This window comes from Gobius niger, assembly GCF_951799975.1.
Source record: "Gobius niger genome assembly, chromosome: 22".
NCBI lineage: Eukaryota > Metazoa > Chordata > Actinopteri > Gobiiformes > Gobiidae > Gobius > Gobius niger.
In genome coordinates, this window is record NC_136873.1 from 17,313,848 (window position 1) to 17,339,933 (window position 26,086).

Here is a 26,086-nt window from a genome sequence, read left to right on the forward strand (position 1 = left end):
AGCGTGCGGACGTCACCGTATATAAAGCGCGGCAGGACGTGTTCAGCGGGCAGTCAGACTCCCAGGGCGCAGAGAGGAGGGCGGTTTTCACACTCCGGACTTATCGCAGATCTGCAGGAGGCTGCTCCCTTCGGCCCGGGACCGCGGGTGAGCGCGTGCACGGATAAGAACGATACGGACTTTTCGATGTAACGGTTTCCTCCAGAACGGCGTGACGTCAGCTGCTCGTGGATGACAACAGAGAGGTTATTACACGCTCGATGTAAGACTCTGTTATTGCTAATGAAAGAAGAACATGCGTGATTAGTATATCTGACATTAACGCACGAGCCACTGGTAGATTCTATTCTCGTTACTGTTTAGTTTTACTTTCAGTTGCCCCTTTGGTCAAATGGATGATCGGATCTAGCAAAAATAATAAAATCAACAAAATAATCAATAAAAGTAATTGATATTCATATGGGGTTTTCATGTGCCCTCTTCCAGCCTCCTGGGGCCTGAAGAGAAAATTCCATTCAAAATCTCTAGACATTTGTAGAGGAAAACAAAAACATGGCAGTTGATATGCTGCACACATTTTAGCCTGAACATTGTTTGTCTTGCTAAATATCTGCATAGTCAGTACCAGAGTGGAGCATGGACTGTGGAGCTACATCAAGAAGAGAAAAGAATCTGATAATATCCAACACAACTGTCTTTATTGTCAGTTTTTGTAATTAAAATAGATGAAATGCCTGTCGTCCAGCACTAACACTTTGACTGTGTTTACCAAAAATATCTGCAGATTGTGTTGAATGTGTTCATGAATCGTTTGGTGCAAATTCCACTCATCAAGCTTGGCACAGTGGTTCTCAAACTGTGGTCTGTGGCCCACCGGTGATATCAGTTAGACCCAGTTTAGACCCAGTTTAGTCCTGATTAGCGATGTCATGGTTACCGGTGTAGCGGTAAAGCCCGGCAAAAATGTTGACAATAATAATTACCGTCTTGTTTTTTTTTTAATCTTTTACCGCGGTGGATTACGGCGCCCGCGGTTTAGGCAAAGTGAGCCTCATGAGCCGCCGTCTCCTCTGCTGAAGCTGCCGCAGGCGCCTCTGTAGCTACAACCAAAACTAAACTTTCTCGAAGCTGGAATCATGTCCAACACAACAGCACAGGATCAGCCTCAGAGACCGAGCCTGAAGTCTGGACATGTCTCTATCAACTGTCCTAAGAAGCTGAAGGACAGTTGATGGAGACAGTTTTCCTGTTTGTGGAACGTGCAGGAAAAAGTGTCTCTAAAGCAGCAAGACTTCGAACCTCTGACTCTCCTGCGTGACCGTCTCCCACAGCTCTATAGCAGGAAGCTAACGTTAGCGTCTCCCACAGCTCTATAGCAGTAAGCTAACGTTAGCGTCTCCCACAGCTCTATAGCAGTAAGCTAACGTTAGCGTCTCCCACAGCTCTATAGCAGTAAGCTAACGTTAGCGTCTCCCACAGCTCTATAGCAGGAAGCTAACGTTAGCGTGACCGACTCCCACAGCTCTATAGCAGGAAGCTAACGTTAGCGTGACCGTCTCCCACAGCTCTATAGCAGGAAGCTAACGTTAGCGTGACCGTCTCCCACAGCTCTATAGCAGTAAGCTAACGTTAGCGGGACCGTCTCAGCTCTATAGCAGTAAGCTAACGTTAGCGCTTTAGCTGAAATGCTGATGTGGGACTTTGGGTTGAGGGAGAATGTAACAAGTCGCCCCATAGTGCGGCTGCAGCGCCACCGCCAGCATAAGCCATGTCCGGATACCTCCGCACAATGGCACAATGGCTCCCAGTGGCAGATTGCAATAGATTCACTCTCGCCGCAGTTTTATGAATTTAATAATGATGGCATTTTCCCAAATCTGCAAAGCGAAAGCTCACTGGAAGGACAACAACAGTTTTCCTGATATAGACGGTTTATCTTCGTTTCTGACGCTATAAATAGTACATGTAATACCCTCGAAACGATCAACAACACATCGTTATAGTTCCTTTACTTTGATTGATAAGCCTTTGTCTGTATTTTTTTTTAAATGTAATAAGCACTGTTAAACTTTTTTGAAACGATTTCAGTTTCTGCAGGACTATCAATGCTTTCTGAACATATTAAGACACATTTAAAAAAATACCACGGTAATACCGAAAACCGTGATAATTTTGGTCACAATAATCGTGAGGTAAAATTTTCATACCGTGACAGCCCTAGTCCTGATTTGATCTTGAGCTCGGCCTGGTGGCACTTGGAAGGTGAAGCACTGTTAAAGTTCTGTCTACAATGCAAAGGTTTAGACTCATTACTTTGAGAAGGTAGAATAACAAGTCCAAATCTGTCCTCGATGTGTCTGCAGCCGAGATGTCTCTGAGCTCCATCAAGTCCTTCCGGGTGGATCTGGATGGCCCGGCGGACGCGGCCTTCACTCGGGGAGAGCTGGTGTCCGGGCGGGTGCTCCTGGAGATGCGCCGGGAGACCAGGGTGCTCTCCATGAAGGTGCAGGGCCGAGGGGTGGCCACGGCGCACTGGCTGGAAAACCGCGGCATGAACTCCGTCTACAACGACTACACGTCCAAGATCAGCTACTTCAGGAAGAGGCAGCATCTCATCAGAGGTCAGTCCTCCACATCTGGAGAAATGAGTACCAATACTAAAGTATGGCGAGGCATGTTCTGTCCATTTCATTGAGTCATGTCATCTTATAATATCTTGTAAGATGATGTTTAGTGATCATTTGATGTGTAGCTAACGCCACATAAAGCAGAAACTTGAGTTTGAGTTAGCATTTAGCTCAGAGGACACTTTTATCCATTAATTTGTATCTAAAGTAAGATCTCCAGACATTGGCGCAGTTGGTAGAGCTGAAGGTGTCCACTGTTGTTGTGTTCTTGGGCAAGACACTTCACTCACCTTGCCTCCAGTGTAGGGCTGAAACGACTAATCGATTAATCGACGACTAATCGATTGTTAAAAGAGTCGACAACTATTTTAGTAATCGATTAATCGTTTTCTGGCTCACACAGACTAAAATGGAGCAAAAATGACCAAAAAAATGTACTATTTTTGATGAAAACCTACTTTGATTTTATATTTAGGGTCTGTAGTGGTTTGTACAATGTAAATTTCCTGAATAGAGCCTTCAACAAACATTTCCCTTTAGTGAACTCCATCAGCACTTCCTTAACCCCTTAAGTCCCACCTGAACCGAGCACATTTTCTCAAAAAAATGACCAAAATGTAACAAAAAAATGACCAAAATGTGATAAAAATGTCATAAGAAATTGACGAAAAAATGACAAAAATGTGACAAAAAAGTTACAAAAATGTGATAAGAAATTGACAAAAAAATGACAAAAAAAATGACAAAAAAGTTACAAAAATGTGATAAGAAATTGACAAAAAAATGACAAAAAATGTGACAAAATATGACAAAAAAGTTACAAAAATGTGATAAGAAATTGACAAAAAAATGACAAGAAATGAGACAAAAATATGATAAGAAATTGACAAAAAAATGACAAAAAATGTGACAAAAATGTGATAAGAAATTGATGAAAAAATGACAAAAATGTGACAAAAAATGACAAAAAAGTTACAAAAATGAGTTGAATACCCAACAAAAAAATGATGGAAAAAAAAATGACGTGAGGAAAAAGATCCTCTCGGTTCAGGCGGGAGTTAAGAGGTTAAACAGCGCGACTTAAGCTATAATGTGAAAAAAAAAAATGAAAAAATAAAACTTTACTACGCCATTCACAGCCAAGCGATTAATCGATTAATCGTAAAAATGATCGATAGACTAATCGATTACAAAATAATCGTTAGTTGCAGCCCTACATTGGTGTCTGAGAGTGTGAATGGGTGACTGGTAGCTTGCTGTAAAGCGATTTGGGCCTGATGAAGGTAGAAAAGTGCTATATAGCAGTAGTAGTCTATTTTCTTTGGTCATTACAAACACCCAGATCACAAGTCACATGTTCTCCAAAGATCTTATACACAACACAACAAGAAAACCGTGTACATCGAGTATTTAAGTGCTAAATAATGCCTGACCGAAAGGGGTTTAGGCTGAAGTGAAGACTTAAACCCCTTTTACAACTACGACACTATGTCTAAAGTTGAGTCCGTTAACCATTTTACCATTTAAAATGTTCACAAACAATGACGAGGCTCAGGTGTGTTGCGGAACATTTTCCTTTCACTTTTTTTTGGATAGAAGTGTCAACCTGAACTTGTTGTTTTCCTTTGTAAAAGACAAAGTAGTGCAGTTCAAGTTAAAGAGTCACTAACACGCACTTATTAAAGCTCACGGTAGGTTGATCATAAGAATTATCGGGCCACTGTAAAGCTGTCACGTCTTCTGAACATGAGGTTCACTAATCCAAAGTGCAGAAAAAAATCATTTCTAAAGGGGAAGTCCCAAAAGCACCATATGCAGCGATGCGTTTGTTGTGTCACGGTAAAAGTGAAGTGAAACCATGCGAGGCAGCACAACAAAGTCAAATCAGCTGATCCATTTGTTTAGGTCTTTGTGGATATAATTATTTTGTGTGAACATTAGACGGTACTGTAAAGGTTTGGAGAAATTCTCTGTGTTTTCTTAATTTTGATAATTGTGTGAATAATGGCAATATTTTTCCCGAGCCCTGAGCTTGATTTCGTGAATGTCAAGCTCATTGACTGTGTGGCTGCGTGTGGCTGCGTGTGACTGCGTGTGACTGCGTGTGCCTGCGTGTGGCTGCGTGTGTGGCTGCGTGTGGAGGCGTGTGCCTGTGTGTGTGCCTGTTTGTGCCTGTGTGCGGAGGCGGCAGTAACTGGAGCAGGTGTGAGCTGATGACGAAGGTGGTGTGAAAGTGCTGATGTGCCGCTCTCGGCCTCACCTGGGCTCGGCCTGTTGCATGGAGACCTCACAGAGGAGACCGGTGTGAGCCGAGTCACTGCACAGATACAGGGAATAAAAACAAATATCAAGCAGTGGTTAATGTTTGATCTTACACTCTGAAGTCGGGGTTATTGGGTGAATGTGTACTGCAGTGCTCTTTAGCCGTGCATAATGTTTTACCAGGGTGCAGTGGTTAAGCCCAGACGCTGCAGATGGTTAGTACCATAGAACCAAACTGTTCTCTGATCACAGTTTATGAAATACTGTATTAACCGAAATTTCAAAATACCCTTTTAGGCGAGAAACAGCAGGTGAAAATGTCTCCAAAACAAACTTGTACATTTAAACCTGGCTGTATGAAGTACTTCGATTCTTTTTTTTATTGATTATTATTATTATTATTTTTAATCCTTACATTAAATTTAAAAAATGATGTCAGTCATCTACAGCAAATCTTCAAATTGATATCCCTGCATTTATTTCCCCTCCTTAACACGCACCATCTCTCCACAGTGTCAGTCAGTTCAAACAGCAGGGCCGTGCAGAGCGCTACAGAGGGGCAGGGGCGCAAAACTCAAAAAGCCCCGCCTCCCCCCACTGACTGTGCCCGCTCACCGTCATTTTTTTTAAACCATTTGATTTGTGCAGTTATTTATTCTACTGGTAATGCCTATTTAAAATGATCTTTTGTAATGATTTTTTTTTTTTACAAAAGTGGGAGCTAAGAAAAACTGATTTGGCATAGATTATTATTATTATTATTATTATTTGCTTGTGGAGCTTCAGTGACTCAAGGCCACAGGTCTGTTAGCAGCGCCCCTGCAGAAACACACTTTGAAGCAGACTTTTTGTCTCCCTCTCTTCACTCACTCCACTGGGCTGTGGCTGGAAACGGCTGAAGAAAAGGACATAGACTATTGAGAATGCCTGGGCGCAAGTTTCGCACTGTTTCATGACAATATAGGGCTGCCATTTTGTTGCAAAAATACGTTGTGGGGATGCGGCGTCGGGCACACAATGTTTGTTTTTAGATCATGCTAAACTGGCGGCTTGTGCACCTCTTTAATCCGTGATCATGAGGGCGATTGACAGAAATAAAGTGCGTTTTGATGCACAAGATGCAGATTGTTGTTCCCTCCTCTCTCCGAGCGGTTCTTTGCACATTTCAGATTGGATTGATTAAAAGCTAAAGGCTTATGAGAGCAAAGCTAGTGGTAAGGACCATGGGAAAAGTTTGGATTCATAGAATATAATGTCAATTAGGGCCGATATACAAATGTTTACTTTTTCAGTTTCCTTTTTCCCAGTGTTAATTTCGTCAACTAAAATATTTAGTCTTAATTTTAGTCAAAGTGATATTTTTGTAAAATTGGACTAAAACTAAATTAAAAGTTCCTCATGAGACTAAAACTGTGACTAAAATGTCCAGATATTTTAGTCGACTAAAATTAGACTAAATAAAAATTAAAAGGAGAGACTAAAATCATCCAAACTTCTATTGAGCGTCTGAAAGAGCCTCAGATCATTTAAATTCTCTGTTAAAGGATCAGCTCTGAGCTTTGTTCATGTGGGAGAAGAAACATGAAGACCTTGATTAAATATGATAATGATGATGATAATGATAATGATAATAATAATATAATGAATATTATCAATGCAAAGTCGACTAAATTAGTCTTAAATTTAGTCGACTAAATTGACATGCAATGTTAGTCGACTGAAAGTAGACTAACATTGAAAAGTTTTTTTTGACTAAATCTCGACTAAAATTAAGACTAAGACTGAAACTAAATAAAATATGTCAAAATTAACACTGCTTTTTCCTGCAGACGTTCCTTGCGGACGAACACCGTGTAAAGCCATAAACAACTTTACTGTCAAAACCTTTATTCACAGTTAAGCCGACATGAACTTTTTTTTTTTAAAGATCCCAATCAGAGGAGGCCTTAAACTAAAAAGCTCTGCGTCCGATTTCTTTATTTACACGTGGGAGAGTGAGCGCTTCTGAGTCAGTATGTGAACGTTATTAAGAAAGTCCCACCACTAAAATCAACAAATAAAAAGCATGGAGAGAGAGAAGGGCAGCACACCCCCGCCCTGTAGGATTACAGGCGTCACTCACAAAGTGGTGACAGTTAGCTTTAGAGATCTTATCTGACCTCAGGGACGCTCCTCTTCACCCCCGCCTTGCATTTTCTCCACTTTACCCAAATCTAAAAGCTTCTCGACTGGAGCTTGCGGCCTCATTTTGAAAGCTAAGACCTACAGAACTCATCTAAGCTTCTTCCCTGATGAGATTGACGTTTTTATGGTTGTGTTTTCATCACATTTTTGTTGCTTATTTGACATGTTTTGGTCACATTTTGTGGCTTGATCACAGGGGCACAACACTACAAAAACAAACGACCAAAACACGACAACGAAGAGGTGAAAACGACACAAATGTGGCAAAAAAAGGTGACAAAAAATACTAAAACGTGATAACAAAAACAAGGAAGAAGCTTAGATGAGTTTTGTAGGTCTTAGCTTTCAAGTTTAAGACATTTCCATGATTCTGTTCAGAAACCACACTTAGTTTAGTGTCCAAGGTGTGATGTGTGTGTTTGTTCATGGCTAAAATAATGTCTAAACATCTAAAGACATGACGGATTCTTGAATGTCCCGATGACAGCAGTGAAAAGTGGTGGGGGGAGGAGGAAGGACGGGGGGCGGGTGAGCTGCGTTTGAAAAATGCTCTCCTTAGTTACCGCGGCGACTGCAAAAACAACTACCCCCCCCTCACACACACACACACACACACACCCTCTTCTCCTTGGCCCCTCCTTCTCTGTTCTGACCCCCTCCTCTGTGCCCCAGCTGGTACCACCGCTCTCCATTCATCTGGGAAGACAACAACAACACGGCTCTTTTTCGAAAGGGGGTGAAGGAGAAAGTACAGCGCGGCCCTTAGACCTGTACGGGGGAAATGCATTCACTTAACTTTACTTAAAGGGGGGGGTATTATGCAAAATTGATTTTTTCAAGCTTTCCATCATGTTATTATGTCATTCCCTCTTTAAAAACATGCCTGAAGTGTTGCCTTGGCACATCCACGTATTTCTGAGTAATCTGTAAAAACTCTGCTGGCGGCCATTTTAGGGATAGGTTTGCCTGAGTCCTCCTAGGAACGCCCCCACCTCCTGGAGACGCCTCCGAGCTTTCGTCACCAGCCGAGTAACCAACCACTGCTCCTCAGCAGAACCCCCTCCCCACTGATGCCACAGACAGCGTGTGGAGGGGGCGTGTCGGAAAGGCTCAGAGGTTCTTAAAGAGACAGAGGCCTATTTCAAGACATTCACTACAGCCATTTTGAGAGAGACATTTTATACAAGGCAGTTATTCTAATTTACTGCATTTACAGACCAACAGAAGGTTTGCTAATCATTGTAGTGTGATATAGACTGGTGCTATGTGACTGAAAAAAGCAGAATACCCCCTCTTTAAAACTTTTTGACCACCTGGACAGGCCTTTATTGTCCCCATAAGAAATTTTGTCAGCTGCATTTGACCCATCCTTTGATGCAGCTGGGTGACCCTTAAAGAGCATTGGATCCATCTCCAGTGCTCTTTAAGGCGATAGTCTGCATCGCCTGCTGATTTAACCCTATCCAGGCTAATCCTTTTGAGGACTTTGGACCATTGATAGGATGTAAGTTCGTTACCATGGCAACAATCCTTTTTTTTTGTGTCATTTGAGATCTGACCTTGTGTGTTGCAAAATGATTCACGCCACAGTGTGGACTGCTTTGGCTCTGCAGTACAGTACGTGCTACGTGCTGTGATAGTTAACATGCTGGTTTGTTATAGTTAGTGTTCCAGTTTTGTTCTAATGTTAGACGTCTGTTACAGGGACTGCGCTGGTCCAGGCACGTGTTACAAATATTCACTGTGTGACGCCTCGCTCTGCAGTGGAGCTGCACCTCTGATAAGCTTTCAGCAGCTGCACTCCATACGCTCAAGTGGGACAGTTACCCAGTTTTGGGATCATTCCCTGTGCTTTATGAATGTGCATGAAGTCTTCTAGGGCATATGAAGATCACCTGGCGCCACATTGAGGAGATTTAGTGTGAAGCAGCTTGCAAGGACGTGTTGTTTTGAGACCTCTCAAACAAAGCTACTGCTGCGCATATACAGTATATGGCTGGATATATAAGGATAATAACAATGCCCTGTTATGGGATGTGGCCTGTTGCTGGTGTAGTGCAGAGGTCATGTCTTGTTTTGACCACACACATTTTTAACATCTTGGACTCGGCATAAGTCTATGGGGAACCTGACCAACAGTTACAGAGATTAAAAGCATTATGGGTCATTAAATGAATTGTACCAAAATCAAGGCCTTCAATGTCAAGCCTTATATTGGGTTCAAACTAGTATTACATCTACATTTGATGTGATCGCTCACCAATTTTTCTTTACTGTAGAAGTTCATGGAAAATTTCTAAATGATGTTCCAGAACGTATTCAGTAGCAGTTTTGGCCGTATGCGTATTGGACCATGAAAGATGAAACCATACAATTCTTTTAAGATGGTTTAAATTTGAATGCCTGCTGGAAACAAATGAAATGCTTATTCAATGATTGTGCGTCACAACAACACAGCCCCGTTTCCTTTTTCCCAAATTAGCCCGACACATGTGCTAATAACTCTTCCATGTTTGTGCCACAAAGCGGACACAGGTCTGTTTTAACTGGGACCATCTACGTCAGAGCAGCAGCACGTGCACACCAGCTGGTCACTATATTAGGCACGTTCTAAAATTATCAGCACTGTGCAGAGGATCGATAAACGTCACCACCAGGGGGCACACTCATCCTACGTACTACCAACGCACACACATGGCACATTTAAGTATGAAGAGTAATAATAGAAAGAGTTATAGAAGCAGTAGAAATAGCAGTGCCTGTGTGGTAGTTGTTGCAGTCCTTAAAATCTTTAGCATCTATGTTTTGTTTTCTAAGACGTTTGACTCCTTGGGCAAAAAAGAGAGGAAAAAAACACAACAATAAAGCGATGAATACAAAAAATCCAACAATAATGCAACAAAAAACGTGACCAAAACATGCCAGAAAAGCAACAATAACACAATAAAAAAAAGCAACAAAACAGAACAAGGCCACATCGCAACAACTTTACAGTCAGTTTTGTAGGTCTCAGCTTTCAAATGAGGCATTGCACTGACCTAGAGGCTTTGAGCTCATGTCAAGAAGCTTTCAGATTTGGGTAAAGCTGAACTGGAGGAAATGTGCTCAGTTAAAGGAGCAGGCCACAGTTTGTCCACACATTGTCCGCCCGTGGAAGAGCTTCGTCGCTTCCAACTTCCACCCCGTTTGGAGCAATAGGAATATGCTGGGAGAGGCCGAATGCTAGCAACATCTTTGGTCGTTTTGTGCGACTGAGGGCACGCACATAGACCGGACAGGTACACATCAACTCGTCCAAGCTCAGGTAAGAACATATCTCAGTGTGGACAAACGGTGGCCTGTTCCTTTGAGGCGGGAGGGTAAGAGTCTCTATTTACACAGTGGTTCCCAGATTATTTCAAGATGAAACAAAGAAAAATGCTACTGTTTTAGTACCTTTTTTAGCGTAAACCAACCTATAAATAGTGACATCCAGATACTAACTTGGTTATAACAGGTTATTCTTCCCTAAAATAAGGTAAGAGGCAATAACTTTATACAATGGGGGTCGCGAGTTGTTTTTGTGTCAATTTTGGGGACCCCTGTACAACATACTAGTTAAAGACAAAGAAAAGACAAAGAAAGCCTATGCATTAGATTTGTTCTTTTAAAATTATGTTTCTTTGCTTTGAGATATTTTTGTACCAGAATCATGCAATCCCATGGAAAGTGTTGCAGTAATACCTAAAACACTATTTGGAAGATGTGCACAACTAGCATTCAGCATCAGTTTACTTTTCTATCCACTCTTTAGTTTTCCCTCCATTCTGTGTTTTTTTTACTTTTACATTTATTTTATTTTTTTTGCCAACTCAGCACTCCTCCCGCGCAGTACCCCCGTCTGACCATGTGGAGGCGGTGCGGAGCCGAGAACTTTTCCCAGGCGGGGACGAATGGAGTAAACAACTTTTGTTTTTGTCAGCTCTGCCCTGGCTGTCCCGAATGAATGAAAAGGCCCGGAGTGGTCCACAGTTTCACCCCATTTCAAACGGCTTTCAAGCTTTTATGGGACAGAATCATGCTGCCAAAAGGTCAAGGTGTAACCATGGCATTTGGGGTTTCGGTTAATGTGTTTGTGAATGTGGACTGCATTTCAATTTTTTTGTTTTTCAATTATTATTTTTTAGACTGAAGGCAAATAATGTATTTCTTGAGGGCTCTGGGTTGGTTTGTGCTTGAATGCAGAGAATGCCACCTGTATTTTCTTGACTCTTTTGCTAAATAAGTTGTGGTTCAGGTTAAAGACCCCCATTTCTAATCATTTTCAGAATTCCCGATTGCTTTCCCCCATACAAATGTAGGCCGTGCTGAAATTGAAGCCCCAAACTTTGACGTCACCTGCTCTTTTTTGTTTTGACTCTCCCATTTAGCTAAACAAGCTGCATATTTTTGTCCCACCCAGCACACATTGTACCCATATCTCCTAGCGTGACTGACGTTGTGCCTGTAAAACTCCAAAGTGACGGCGTCTCGGGCGGGCGAACACACCCCCCGGGGGCCCCCCGCGGTGAGAAAGTTCTGTTCCCGGGGAGGGCTCTTCGTAGGGAGCATGCTCAGTCCGCCTGTTTTCTTCCAAGAACCTGGAACTATCAATCACCGCTGGAGCCTTGTTTTTGCTACTCCGGCACTCCACACCCAAGTCTGCGTGTTTGCGGAGGTGCCTTCAGGGGCGCTGCGGAAAACACGGCGTCATCCGGGCCATGATCCAGGCGTAGCTGCGATAACAAAGCAGGCGCGGTAGTTTCAGTCACTGTCACTTGAACAGATGATGCGAACTTAAGAGATGTCATTCTGAAACTTGGATGACTGACATAAATATTAGGAAACATTCTACAGCCAGTTTTCTTTTATGTCATTTTTCATTTTTTATTATTTTATGAGTAGAATGTGTTGTTGAGGAAAAAGTACAACTATATAGATGTACAATAAAGTAATAATGTAGCAGTTGGAGGTGGTGAAGTGTTTTTCACAAGTTTTTAGCATTAGTTGTCAACAAAAGTATCATTTAAACTTAGGGCTGCTCGATTATTGAAAAAATAATAATCACGATTATTTTTGTCATAATTGAAATCACGATTATTCAAACGATTATTTGTTGCCTTTAAAAAAATCCATCAAAAAAGTGACAAAAATCCATCAAAAAAGTGACAAAAATCCAGCAAAAAAGTGACAAAAATCCAGCAAAAAAGTGACAAAAATCAAGCAAAAAAGTGACAAAAATCCAGCAAAAAAGTGACAAAAATCCAGCAAAAAAGTGACAAAAATCCAGCAAAAAATTGACAAAAATCCTGCAAAAAAAGACAAAAATACAGCAAAAAAATTACAAAAATCCAGCAGAAAAAAGACAAAAATCCAGCAAAAAAAAAGACAAAAATCCAGCAAAAAAGTGACAAAAATCCCAAAATAAAAAATTAGGAAAAAAAATGTGAAAAAAAAATTTGGAAAAAAAAAGAACATTTGAAGAAATAAATTGGAAAAAAAATTGGAAAAAAAAATTATAATCGATTTTTTGCGATTATGCTAATTTTGTAATCGTTTACTGTTGTAATCGAAATCGTAATTGAATTTCGATTAATTGCACAGCCCTATTTAAACTCACACTTGTCACTTTGATATTTCACGGCTGCGTGTTCGTCAACAAAAGTGTCCAAAACTATGGAAAGTGTTTGTGTTAAAAAGTCAAGACGGATGGGGTGTTGCTTAAAAAAAACCCGGGGTTCTGTTTCTATTTTTGTTTGGTTTGGTGAATAACAGCAGAAAGTAGGTTACGACGAACCAGTTTTCAGGCCTTGCCACGACAAGTTCCCGTGTTGTTATGGCGATCGCATTCCCTCTCCTACACCTGACAGCAGAGAAGCGAGTGATGCGCTGATTACTGCTCATAACATGTAGCTTTTATATCAGTTTTTATGTCAGGATATCAGTTTATTGAATTGGAGCAAAAGCTTGTGACTGTAAATCAAAATTGAAATGAATTGACAAAATATCCAGTGGGCCTTTGTGTAAAACTTGATGAATGCATAGATACAGACGGCATCTTGTCATAGAAGGCGGCGTGGCTAAATAGAATCTTTAGAGAAACACCATTTTTCACTCTTTTTAGCCATTTTCCGTTAGAATATCAACTTCTTTATCACATAAATAAAGTCAAGTGTAAATCGGGCCCATATGGATATTTTCTCACAGCAGATTGTTCAGTAGAAGTGAAAAAACGGCAGTTGTAGCAAGTGCTAGCTAACCGTTAGCATTAGCCCGATGCTAACATGTGGCATCAAGTTAGCATTCTCTGTTATTCATGTATTTATGGGATGTTGAACCACTTTGCTCCTCCCCAGAGATGCCGCCGAATCGCACATATACGGTCATTCTTGAAAACAGTTTAGGGGGAAAACAATTTTGAAAAAATCTAAACTTTGTCTAATTCTTCAAAAACTACTGTAACAAATGCTGAATTATGAATATAGTTTATACTAAATTAAGATACAAAGACATGGGGAGGAGCAAAGTTCAAGTTCAACAGCCCATAAATACATGAATAACGGAGAATGCTAACTTCATGCTACATGCTAATACTAACGGTTAGCTAGCGCTTGCTACAACTGCCGTTTTTTCACTTCTACTGAACAATCTGCTGTGAGAAAATATCCATATGGGCCCGATTTACACTTGACTTTATTTATGTGTGATAAATAAGTTCATATTCCACCAGAAAATGGCTAAAAAGAGTGAAAAATTGTGTTTCTCTAAAGATTCTATTTTCCCCCTCGGCGAAGCCACGCCCCCTTCTATGACGAGATGCCGTCTGTATCTAGGGGAATTTTGTTTTCCAGGGCATTACAAACGTGACCAATCCGAATTGCGCTAAAACGAAGGCCATCAAAAGCACTGACTTTGATATTCCAGCGGGCATTAAATCTACTCTAAAGTCACAGATCCTCTCTACCGTTTAAGTTCATTGAAAATACACGTTTTTATGATCCAAAACACATTCGGCTTCAGGTTTTGCTGAAAGCTCAACAGTTGCTCATGAGTTTGTATCTGTTTTTAGATAAGAATCTGAAGTAAAGCGCAAGAAATTACCATGTTTCGTTGTATGACCTCCGTGATTCTGTATGAATGAACGGCCTATGCTGCTGACAGAAATGAAATGTCGTCGCTTATGCAAGTTTCTCGTCCAAATCAGCCCTTAGCCTTGCTTTGCCCGGGCTATGACTCGATATATATCTAAATATGGAGGGGAGATGGTCAGATGAGACGGCGCGGGACAGAGCGGCTGTGTAGGCTTCAAAAACAAAAGTTTGTTTGCTTAAAGAGACACACAGTAGAGCTGAAAGAACTTACGAATATACTATTTCCATTTCTACTGCACAGATTAATAGTGTTGTTTGTGTTGTGAATTAAAGTGGCAGCCCCGTATTCCAAAACGGGCCCGGCTGACTTTGTGTTATCAAATGGGTGAAAACCTCTTGCGCCATCGTTTTGAACAAAGACACCTGGTGGAACAAACAGCCGGAGAAGTTGCAAAATCCAACCTGAAATATTAGACCTCTCCGCGGTTTGATAAACAGCGTGGAGGAGGTGGGGCCCGTGAAGGCAGCACCAGCAGCAGCACCACCGTCCCAGCTGCAGACCGGAGCGGCTGCACATCCACGTTCAGCAGGTTCACGACCCATTGCTCATGGATCTATTATGTTAAACGGGCATGCTCTGTTCGTGTTGCAGCTCAATCCGAAAGAAGACTGTGTAGAAATATCTTTTCATCTCGAGTTTGATTGTTTGCTATTCATATGCTAGCGTAACCGAGCACATTTTACCCAAATCTAAAAGCTTCTCAACTGGAGAGTTTGGCCAGAGTAGCGCCTCATTTGAAAGCTAAGACCTGCAAAACTTTGTCACAAATTTTAAAGTTTTTTTGTTGTTTTTTTTGTCAACTTTTTATCATTTTGTGTGTTTTTGCCGCTTTTTTGTCGCTTTTTCATCACTCTTTTTAGTCATGTTTTCATCTCCGTTTATCGCTATTTTTGTTGTGTTTTTGTAGATTTTTTTGTTTTTTTGTTGCTTTTTTATTTACACTTTTTTGTTTGGTTTTTTGTTGTTGCTTTTTCAGAGCTGTGGGAAGATATTTTAGTTAGGGGGCGCTGAGGGACAAAATTTACCCCCAAAATACTTTTTCTGTGCGTAAATCCTATTTATTAACCTCTTAACTCCCGCCTGAACCGAGAGCATTTTTTCCAGTTCAGCTTTACCCAAATCCTGTAGGCCAGTGTAACGCCTCATTTGAAAGCTAAGACCTATAAAACTAAATTGATCTTTTTCCTCACATCAGATTTTTTTTCATCACTTTTTTTGTTGGGCAGTTGTCTCATTTTTGTCAAAGTTTCGTGACTTTTTTGTCACTTTTTCGTCTAATTATTTGCATTTTTTGGTCAAATTCTTAGCACTTTTTCGTCCATTTTTTCCTCCATTTTTCGTCAAATTTTTCTCACTTTTTTGTCAAATTTTTGTCCATTTTTGTCATTTTTTTGTCACTTTTTCTTCAAATTATTCGCATTTTTTGGTCAAATTCTTAGCGCTTTTTCGTCCATTTTTTCCTCAATTTTTCGTCACATTTTTCTCACTTTTTTGTCAAAGTTTCGTGACTTTTTTGTCACTTTTGCGTCAGCACCCCCTATACTAAAATATCTTCCCACGGCTCTGAAAGTTGCCGTCACTTTTGTAGGTCTGAGCTTTCAAATGAGGCATCACACTGTTGCTCTCCAGTTGAGAAGCTTTTAGATTTGGGTAAAGCCGAACTGTGCCCGTGAAACTATTGCATGAATGAAAAAAAGTGGATCCAAATGCGTTGGTCCCCAAACAAAGGCGCGTCGTGGATCTGCAGCGGCTCCGCCCTCGCAGATGGATCACTTCCCTCCGCAGCCTGCCCGAGCGCGCCCCTTACATAATCGCGAAGGCCCGCCCACCGTCTCAGCCTGCAAAAAGGGCCTCCTCCGAAGTGACAAACAACATTTCACTCAGAGTCTGCGAGGAGGAAACAAAAGCGGAGAGGAGAAGAAGAAAAAAAGAAGGAAAGCGATCACAGAGAAAAGAGAAGCAGGACTGAGGACGGAGCGCAGCCTGCACGGAGAAGAACCAAAACAAAAACAAAAAAAAAGTGCTCAAAAAGTCACTCCCAAACAAACCCCCGAAGATGATTTTCGACAAGCTCCGAAAGTTTGACGTGCTCTTCGACTCGCCCGAGCTGGACTGCCCGCCCGTGTTCAGCAGCGGGGACGTGGTGTCCGGGCGCGTGGTGCTGGAGCTGTCGGGACGCGTCGGCGTGGAGTCGCTCAAGCTGCACGCGGAGGGCTTCGCCAAGGTGCACTGGACCGAGTCGCGCTCGGCCGGCTCCAGCACGGCGTACACGCAGAACTACAGCGACGAAGTGGAGTATCTGAACCGGAGAGAGGCGCTGCTGCAGGCAGGTCAGTGTGTGTCCATCCATCTGGCCATCCAGGGCAGGAGCGTGAGCGCGCAACAGGCGGGGGTGATGGAGAGGGGGAGACCCGGGGAGAATGCACTTGAGCTGGGGAATCTTTTTGAAAGTTTTAGATCTGGTTTTGTCCCAGGTGCAGTCCTTATACAGTGCTGATGTTTTTGTGCCTGGTTGAGCTCTTATTTAAACCAATAGTCCTGGGTTAATCCTGACTTATCTTGGGTTAGTCCTGGTTCAGTCTTTGTTTAAACCCCTGAACGATTTATAGGCCAGTTTTTGTTTTGTTCTGCTTCAGACTTTGTCCCTGTAAAGTCCTAGTTGAGACCTGCTTTCCAGACAGTCCCGGTTTAATCCTGACTTATCATGGGTTAGTCCTGGTTCAGTCTTTGTTTAAACCCCTGAACGATTTATAGGCCAGTTTTTGTTTTGTTCTGCTTGACTTTGTCCCTGTGTAGTCCTACTTGAGACCTGCTTTCCAGACGGTCCCGGTTTAATCCTGACTTGTCTTGCGATTAGTTCGAATTCATCCCCAGTTTAGTCTTTGTTTTTAAACCTGGCTTTGCCCCATGACCTGCCATACCTCCTCCCTGATTTAGGACGTTTTTTGTTTTGGTTTTGTTCTGGTCTAGTCCTGTTTTTGCTCCTATACACTCCTGGTTTCTTTATAGTTCTGCTTTCAACCTGGTTTTGTCTTGGGTTAGTCCTTATTCATCCCTGGTTTAGTCTTTGTTTCAACCTGGTTTATCCGCAGACAGTCCTGGTCGGATTCACTTAGCCTTTATTTACCTGCCTTTGTCCTGGTTCAGACCGTGTTTAGTACAAGCTTAAACCACCCTCTCGTAGACCTACTTTAGTCCTTGTTTACACCTTTGCTCAGTCCTGATTTCACAAGGAACCCGACAGCAGGAACAGGTGCTAACTTGTTGCATAAAGTTTGAAAATAGTCCGCCTAATTCATGCACATTGCAGACGGATGCAAGACTATTTCCACTTTTCCTTTCCTTTCCCTTCATACACACTTGCTTCTAGTTGCCCACATGTTTCCTCTCCAAAACTGCAAGTGAGCTTTTATTCACCTTTTGCCATTTAAAAAAACCACAGTGTCAGTTCCCCGTCCCTTTAAACGTGTGGTAAACAGAGGAGCCTTCCTGTCTTTGTGAGATGTGTCAAAGCGGGGCCCTTTTGTTATGAAGCTGCAGCTGCTGTCGCTAATGGCGTTTTTTGGGGATTCAATTTAGCTAAAACGCCGCATTGTGTGCCAAAGGGTGAACCTTGGCAACGTGCGAATGAACTCAACAATCGGCAATTTGTCCAGCCAAGCACTTTGGAGTGATGAGAAAGTGGATTTATGGGTGGAAGTTTGGGTGGGGAATGGAAAAGGGGCTTTATTAAACCGGTCTATTTCTTGTAATGACTGGAGTGAGTCCCCCAAACTGGCCCTTTTTTTTGGTTGTAATCCTGGTTTAGTCCGTATTCAGATCCTGTGCAAGCAGTGTCCTGGCCGCCTCGTATGGAAACGGCTCTGCTAGCTCAGCTGTTTCCAACTTTGCCCCCGGGCTTCCTCCTTCGAAGAAAGTTGTTTTTCTCTTGCGTTTGGCCCGGCCCGGCCCACCCACCCCCGGTCCCTCCCCTTCTTCACTGGGAGCTTAGAGTGCAAACAGGAAGTCCGCCGCAGAGCCTGAAAGGGAATCTGAAACTTGCGTGGAGTTAGCCAAAGAACATTATGTACACACGCTGTAGGTTAGAGCCGTGCTGGTAAACAACTGTGCTGTCAGTTTGTGTGCCTGTTGTTCCTATTCCCTCATTTTGGAAACACGAGAGAAGACTATGATCTGCTAAACTACAGCTTTTGTACATGATAGACCTATAGTTCTCTGCAGAGGACAATGTCGTAGTATAGCAGCGCAATTAAACTTAAAGAGCACCAAGTCAGTCGTTGGCAATCGATACATTCACATTAATCGACGACTAATCGATTATTGAAATAGTCAACAACTATTTTAGTAATCGATTAATCGTTTTCGAGTTCCCACAGACTCAAATAGAGCAAAAATTACAAGAAAATGTAGTATTTTGGATGAAAACCTACTTTGTTTTTCTAGCAAGTGTATGTAGTACACTTTGTACATTGTAAATTTCATGAATATCTGTTTGTGTCTCATCCAATCAGAAGCAGAACTAGCACCAAGAGCCTCCAACAAACATTTGCTTTACGTTTACTCCATCAACACGTCCTCAAGCGGATCCACTTTAGCTTGATGTGATAAAAAACACCATTCATAGCCAAGCAACTAATCGATTAATCGTAAAAATAGTCGATAGATTAATCGATTACAAAATAATCGTTAGTTGCAGCCCTACAATTAGAACAAAATCCGTGGCATCAGGAAAGCTTGCATATAGCATTTGGATATCACTTACAAACTAAAGAAGTTATTATAGGATCCTTCAATATTCTTGTTGAATGGCTTGGTTTCTAACTAGCCACGCAAAATGCTAAACTAATTCAAGAATATGTCTGTAGAAGTCTAAATTACAATGTTGGAAAGTTGGGGAATGTTTAGCTATATACAAAAAAAAAATGCGATTAACCTTTACGCCCCATTGTAGCTTTATGCAGAACAGTAAAAAGAACACATGTGGCAATCTTCAAGAACTTCCTCTTTTTAAAATCATTTCTTGCCTCAAGAGTCAAACAAACAGAAGAGCTTGTGGTTTCCTTTTTGATATGTCTTTTGCTCCAGTGAAGAGGGTGCCGCTAGCTAGCCACACGCGTGCAGCGCCGGAGCGGGAGGCGAGGGCTGAGGCATGCGGAGTGCTGTAATGTATCTGGGAGAAAACATGTTTTGAGTCAAGGAGCACAATGGAGGAAGGATCCGCCCCCCCCCCCCCCCTCCCGTGCCAGCGCGCAAGGGCCATGTGAGCCACTTAAGGCGCGGGTCCAACGCAAATAACACTCAAAGTAGTGCAGACCCAAGCTAGCTGCTATACTAGGAGCGGGGTTCATAAATGCTACACCGGGATTGAAAGTAGAAGCAACTCCAGCCACACTTTCCACGAGGGACCAACTTTAAAGGGGACATTGTCGAGTAATAGAAAGAAGTGGAAGTGTTCCCCGCCATTTTTAAAGTCCATAACGCATCACTGGCCCCTTCCTGAGCAGATGGGCGCAGCCATTGATTTGTTAGCATGCCGTCGACTAGATTCGGATTCTATTTAGTTTTGTCATGGTTAAACAAGAAACAAAAAGCTCTTTCCTATATCATACCCTCTAGCAGGTTCATAAACCACAGTTGTGCATGAAATGACTTTAAACTTCCTCCAGATCATGTGACGTAACTGAACGCTCGTGCTCTTCAGATAATGGCGAGCTGACCGTCCTCGCCGCGGGCCGGCACGAGTTCCCCTTCAGCTTCCAGCTGCCGGAGGAGACCCTGGTCACGTCCTTCGAAGGCAAGCACGGCAGCATCCGCTACTGGGTCAAAGTCAAGCTGCACCGGCCCTGGGCCACCGTCAGGAAGATCAAGAAGGAGTTCACCGTCATCGAGCCCATCGACATCAACACGCCCGCGCTGCTGGTAAGGACTTATCTGATCGCAGTGCTTGTCAGGGAAAACAATGCTAAGCTCCTGATTAAGCTTTATTTCATCAAAGGCAGAAGTTTAAGTTGTGAGAAAATGCAGTTCCAAAGTTTAAGGGGGCCCTGTTTGATGTTTGCAGGCACCACAAGCCGGCACCAAGGACAAAATGGCGCGAGCGTGGTACAGAAACTTCGGCCAAGTCAACGTGACGGCGAAGATCGACAGGAAAGGCTACACGCCAGGTGAGACCAGTGCATGTGCGCCATTGTAGTCATTGTTTACAGTAGTTCAGTAAATCAAGGACTGTTTTACTGGCATTAAAATATGGTATCTGGTCAATAAAGAGTAAACATTTGACTTGCTTCTGCCTGTAGAAAAAAAAAACTGTGTTAATCCATTCTAGAGCTTAATTAGCTTTCAGTTGTCCAGACTTTAGAAGCTACAAGTTTTAACATAACCCTAACGGAAAACAATCTTGGTGAATTCTCTCTCTGTGCCTCTTTCTAATGCCGATATCCGTCTCTTCCCGCCAGGCGAGGTGATTCCGGTCTTCGCTGAGTTCGAGAACTCCACCTCCCGCTCCATCGTCCCCAAAGCCTACATCACCCAGACGCAGACGTTCATCGCGCGGGGCACCATGAAGCAGAAGCGCTCCGTGGTGGCCACCCTGTGCGGGGACATCGTCGGGGCCCAGACCCGGGAGACGTGGCACGGTCGGGCCATCAAGATCCCCCCCGTCGGGCCCTCCATCCTGCAGTGTCGGATCATCAAAGTGGAGTACATGCTCAAGGTGAGGAAAGGATAGTTTGACGGTGGGTTCGTTGGCGTTTGGCTGAAGGCGTGTGTCTAAACTCGGTCTACCCTGCTCTGTAGGTGTGCGTGGATGTCCCGGGGACCTCCAAGCTCTGCCTGGAGCTGCCTCTGGTGATCGGCACCATCCCCCTGCACCCATTCGGCAGCCGGACGTCCAGCGTGAGCAGCCAGTACAGCGTCAACCTGGAGTGGCTGCGCATGGCCATCCCCGAGCAACCAGAACGTAAGTCTCCAGTCGTTATTATACAAAAAAAAGATGGTGTCGCTCAATGCATTGCAAAGAGGTTGATATCGGGTTCATCTCCAAACAAATGTGTGAAAAATCGACAATATAATCTCTTGCTATCAGTTTAAATGACGTGACTTAATAACAAAACCTCCTGCTAGCTCAATACAATGTTCATGTATTACTTTCTGCAATAACAACAATAGAGAACCAGGTTAGAAAAACACAAGGTCAAACAGTCACACACTTTTAGTTTTACATTGACCCAAAAGCTTATTTTTAGTGAGAGGGGATTGAAAAGCACCTGGCCCATTCTCTCACTGTTTAATCGGCATAACCTTTCCCTTACTTGGTTTCTGTTTTGCTTTTACAATCACTCATTGGCGAAAGTCCCCCTTGGCTCCAGCTCCGGAGCGCAAGCACGCCCAAACAAACCCTGCTGGAAGTCACGGCAAGTCGGATGAATCAGTGCTTGCAGTAAACGTTAAGAGTGGGTGTAAGGACGTGACTCAACGCTCATAACAAAAATAAATGCCTTTTTATTTATGCGGCGCGTTTCACAACAGCTACGGAGTGCTTCAAAAGGGAACATTTTTCACTAATTAAAGCTATCTGAAACAAAAAAACAACCACAATGAAAGGCCCTGCGCTTGAAACGACAGCTAGCTTCAGCCCGTTTTCTCCACAAATGTTTGATTTGACCATGTACCAGAAGGAAATCTGGTTGCAAGGCCTTTAGAAAATGAAATCGAGGCCAATAAGTCTAAACAAATGCAAGCAGGTTGATGAACAAAACAAGCTAAACCCACGTCGTCCTGTTTGTTTTGAATGTGCTGATGCTAGTCGTGCTAATGCTAATGGGGTTCCTGTTTTTGTGTTCAGCTCCTCCAGAGTACAGCGCGGTGGTCAGCCAGGAGGAGGCGGAGCAGAGGAACGGCGCGTCCGTCCCGCAGCCCTCCGCCGCGGACGACCTGAGCGGCATCCTCGAGCGCCCCCTGCAGGCCTTCGTGCAGGAGTTCCGCTTCCGACCTCCGCCCGTGTACTGCGAGGTATGCCAGACTTCTCCTCCTCCTCCTCGTTTTTTACGGACGCTTTCTTTTATCGCATCATCCAAAAACGTAAACGATCTTTCTTTCCGTTTCTTCCAGATCGACCCGAACCCGCAGCCCTTGAACATCCGCCCGCGCTGCATGACCTGTTGATCCCAACGCGCCAACTCGGCCCGAGAGTCCGGGCTGATCTTTAAAACCAATCACGACGAGAGCGGTCTTCCCCTCCTCTGGATTTGGAACGCCCCCGCATTGTAGCGCCCCCTACGGATAAGCCGCGGGGGACACACACACACGTGCGCGGCGGGACGGGACAGAGCTCCCCCCCTTCCAGAATCAAAATGAAAAAAAAAACTGGGCAAAAGAAAGCAAGGATTGTTTTTTTGCCCCCTCAAGGGAGTGAAGGCGAACAACTTCTACCTACCTGTCCTGAAGTGATGATCCCTTTTACAAAGCTGTCGAAGAAGGAGCTGCCTTCCCATTTTCCTGTGGACACTGGCGGGGGGCGGGGGGGGGACAGTTGGTGTTAGGGTTGTCTTAAAACGGCGCCTTTGACGAGTCGACTTTTTTTTTTTCGCCGACTTTGAGTGGCGTCTGAAAACTATAAGTGCAATTGTAATCATCATGCAGTAGTTATTAACAACGTTTTGCTATGCAGCGTACGCCTGAGAGATGACGTTCAAACTGTTACGCACATAATACCGTGAAATGTTTTTGTTTTTGTTTTTTTTTGGACGGCAGAGCTAAGAAGTTGTGCGAGGAGTTACGCGCTACGCTCTGTAGGTAATAACGACTTACGCTAAAGGGAATATAATAATGCCTTAAAGTCTGCGGAGGAGATTGCACGACGCGGAGAGTTGAATGTATCGAACCAAAGCGAGTTAGCCTAGCCTAGCCTAGCCTAGCCTAGCCTAGCCAAGCCAGAAGCCGCTAGCAAAACCAACGCAGGTCTGCTGGAGCCTTCCCAACACGAAGCAAATCGAACGGTTCGGAAACCAGCAGCTCAACCACTTGTTACGGCGGGTTTTATGCAAGCTACTCCGAGCCGCCATTTTGAATCATGCTTGTTATTGTTTCCGTCTGTTTTTGATTGGGGAAAGATGAGTTGCGTTCACAAGATGTCCGATCACTTCTAGGGCTGAGTACTGTCCATTTTGTTTTCGATACCAGGACTTTAACTATACTTTTTTTTCAATACCTATACGAAAACATTTCTCATCTAGAACCAGAAAACGGAACAATAACGTTTGAAACATTATTGTCCAGAAACTTGCGAAAAATGGGGAATCGATTCATTCTTGAACGCAACTCATCGCGGTGAAGGATTGCGGCTGGCTGGGCTACACGAACGGTTGCCTTTTTTATTGCGAGGAGCGACCGCGCTTTGTCGGCACAGGGTTGTCCCGTAAGCTAACGGTCTCGCTCGACGTTAGCGCGGTGACGAAACTTATTAGAACGTGGAGTTTTACGGAGGACTATGCACGCGAGGGACTTTGGAATACGTCTCCTGAAGCTGCCGATGGCGGAAAACCAAAAACGGGAGGGGAAAAGAAAAAAAAAAAGCAGAGGAGAGACGGGAGATGTCGCCTCGGTGCTTTTGTGGTGCTTAAAGCTGGAGATGCCACTCGAAAAAAGAAAGACATTCCAAAATACTGACTGGAGGTGTTTCTCCTCAACTTCCAATAAGAAGAAGAAAAAAAAAGACTGTAGTAGGAGAAGAAACAAAGGAAGTATTCAGGGTTCGCACTGAAAACACGCAAAAAAAGAATGTATTTTTGTACAACGTTGATTCATGATCTGCCAAAGTTTTGTAATAGTTTTGATAATAAAAAGCAAAGTAAATGATGTTTATGTCTCTGTGGTTTCTGTAGATTCTAAAGGAGTTCAGGAAGTGTTGTCCTAGCTGGGCACAAACCATATCTAAACCAGAATATAGAGAACATTGTTAAAATCTAAATCGAACACAACAAATCTACACTTTTCTCATTTCTAAAGATTGGCAAACATTAGATCAGGCAGAGGAATGAAGTCGAAGTCATGCAAAATCCAGTGAGAACATCAGGTAAACTAGAAACTATATAGTCTATATCTACTAAATATTTTGTCATTAATTTAGTCAATATTTTTGCTGGCTGAAATTAGAAGTGTAAAAAAAAAACCGTACATTCAAAGATGTTTATGAGACCATTATGTCCAGATATTTTCTTCGACTTAAATGTGACAAACAACAAACGTGAGGCAGACGACCTTGATTATACAGTATGTTATATTGGTTTGGAGGTGAACACAAAGGGACTCCAACTCCCCCTGCCCCCAGTCAAGTCCTGTTCAGTGCCAAAGCTCGGTGACTGAACTCTGGAGGTTCTTAGCTTTCAAACAAGGAATGTCACTCATGGAGAAACCTGTGCTCCTCTGTAGTGCTGCTTTATCACATCGTACAAACGTAGACGTGTGTGTGTGTGTGTTTGAGGACATTGTTGGAAAGTGAGGACATTTTGGGTGGTCCTCACTTATCTGAAGGACTGTTTGAAGGTCAAGATGTGGTTTTAGGGTTGGGGTTAGAATTGGGTTAAGATCAGGGATAGGGTTAAGATTAGGGTTAGGTTTGGGGTTAAGATTAAGGTTAGGGTTAGGGGCTTAGGGTTCAGGGTTAGGGTCTGGGTACTTAACCAACAGAGTGAGGACCTTTTTGAAAAGTGAGGACATTTTGGGTGGTCCTCGCTTCTTTGAAGGACTGTTTAAAGGTCAAGATGTGGTTTTAGGGTTGGGGTTAGAATTGGGTTAAGATCAGGGTTAGGGTTAGGTTTGGGGTTAAGATTAAGGTTAGGGTTAGGGGCTTAGGGTTCAGGGTTAGGGTATGGGTACTTAACCAACAGAGTGAGGACCTTTTTGAAAAGTGAGGACATTTTGGGTGGTCCTCACTTCATTGAAGGACTGTTTGAGGGTCAAGATGTGGTTTTAGGGTTGGGGTTAGGGTTAAGATTAAGGTTAGGGTTAGGGGCTTTGGGTTCAGGGTTAGGGTCTGGGTACTTAACCAACAGAGTGAGGACCTTTTTGAAAAGTGAGGACATTTTGGGTGGTCCTCACTTTTTTGAAGGACTGTTTGAGGGTCAAGATGTGGTTTTAGGGTTGGGGTTAGGGTTAAGATTAAGGTTAGGGTTAGGGTCTTAGGGTTCAGGGTTAGGGTCTGGGTACTTAGCCAACAGAGTGAGGACATTTTTGAAAAGTGAGGACATTTTGGGTGGTCCTCACTTCTCTGAAGGACTGTTTGAGGGTCAAGATGTGGTTTTAGGGTTGGGGTTAAGATTAAGGTTAGGGTTAGGGTCTTAGGGTTCAGGGTTAGGGTCTGGGTACTTAGCCAACAGAGTGAGGACATTTTGGAAAAGTGAGGACATTTTGGGTGGTCCTCACTTATCTGAAGAATTGGGTTAAGATTCGGGCTAGGGTTAGGTTTGGGGTTAAGATTAAGGTTAGGGGCTTAGGGTCTGGGTACTTTACCAACAGAGTGAGGACCTGTTTGAAAAGTGAGGACATTTTGGGTGGTCCTCACTTATCTGAAGGACTGTTTGAGGGTCAAGATGTGGTTTTAGGGTTGGGGTTAGAATTGGGTTAAGATCAGGGTTAGTGTTAGGTTTGGGGTTGAGATTAAGGTTAGGGTTAGGGGCTTAGGGTTCAGGGTTAGGGCCTGGGTACTTTACCAACAGAGTGAAGACATTTTTGAAAAGTGAGGACATTTTGGGTGGTCCTCACTTATTTGAAGGACTGTTTGAGGGTCAAGATGTGGTTTTAGGGTTGGGGTTAGAATTGGGTTAAGATCAGGGTTAGGGTTAAGA

General features: G+C 43.2%; 1 protein-coding gene across 2 annotated transcripts; it reads left to right on the plus strand.

The window, feature by feature from the left end:
- The first annotated feature begins 24 nt into the window (after positions 1 to 24).
- arrdc2 (arrestin domain containing 2) lies at positions 25 to 23,165 on the plus strand. 2 transcript variants are annotated; one of them, XM_079580945.1, is made up of 8 exons: positions 25 to 147; positions 2,364 to 2,621; positions 19,945 to 20,162; positions 20,305 to 20,407; positions 20,699 to 20,955; positions 21,039 to 21,201; positions 22,087 to 22,253; positions 22,353 to 23,165. In XM_079580945.1, the coding sequence occupies exons 2-8, from the start codon at positions 2,369 to 2,371 to the stop codon at positions 22,404 to 22,406; spliced, it is 1,215 nt and encodes a 404-aa protein (XP_079437071.1). In that variant the 5' UTR covers positions 25 to 147; positions 2,364 to 2,368; the 3' UTR covers positions 22,407 to 23,165. The 2 variants fall into 2 exon arrangements, with proteins under 2 accessions (XP_079437071.1, XP_079437070.1); XM_079580944.1 differs by lacking the exons at positions 25 to 147; positions 2,364 to 2,621 and adding an exon at positions 16,105 to 16,573.
- The last annotated feature ends 2,921 nt before the right edge of the window (positions 23,166 to 26,086 follow it).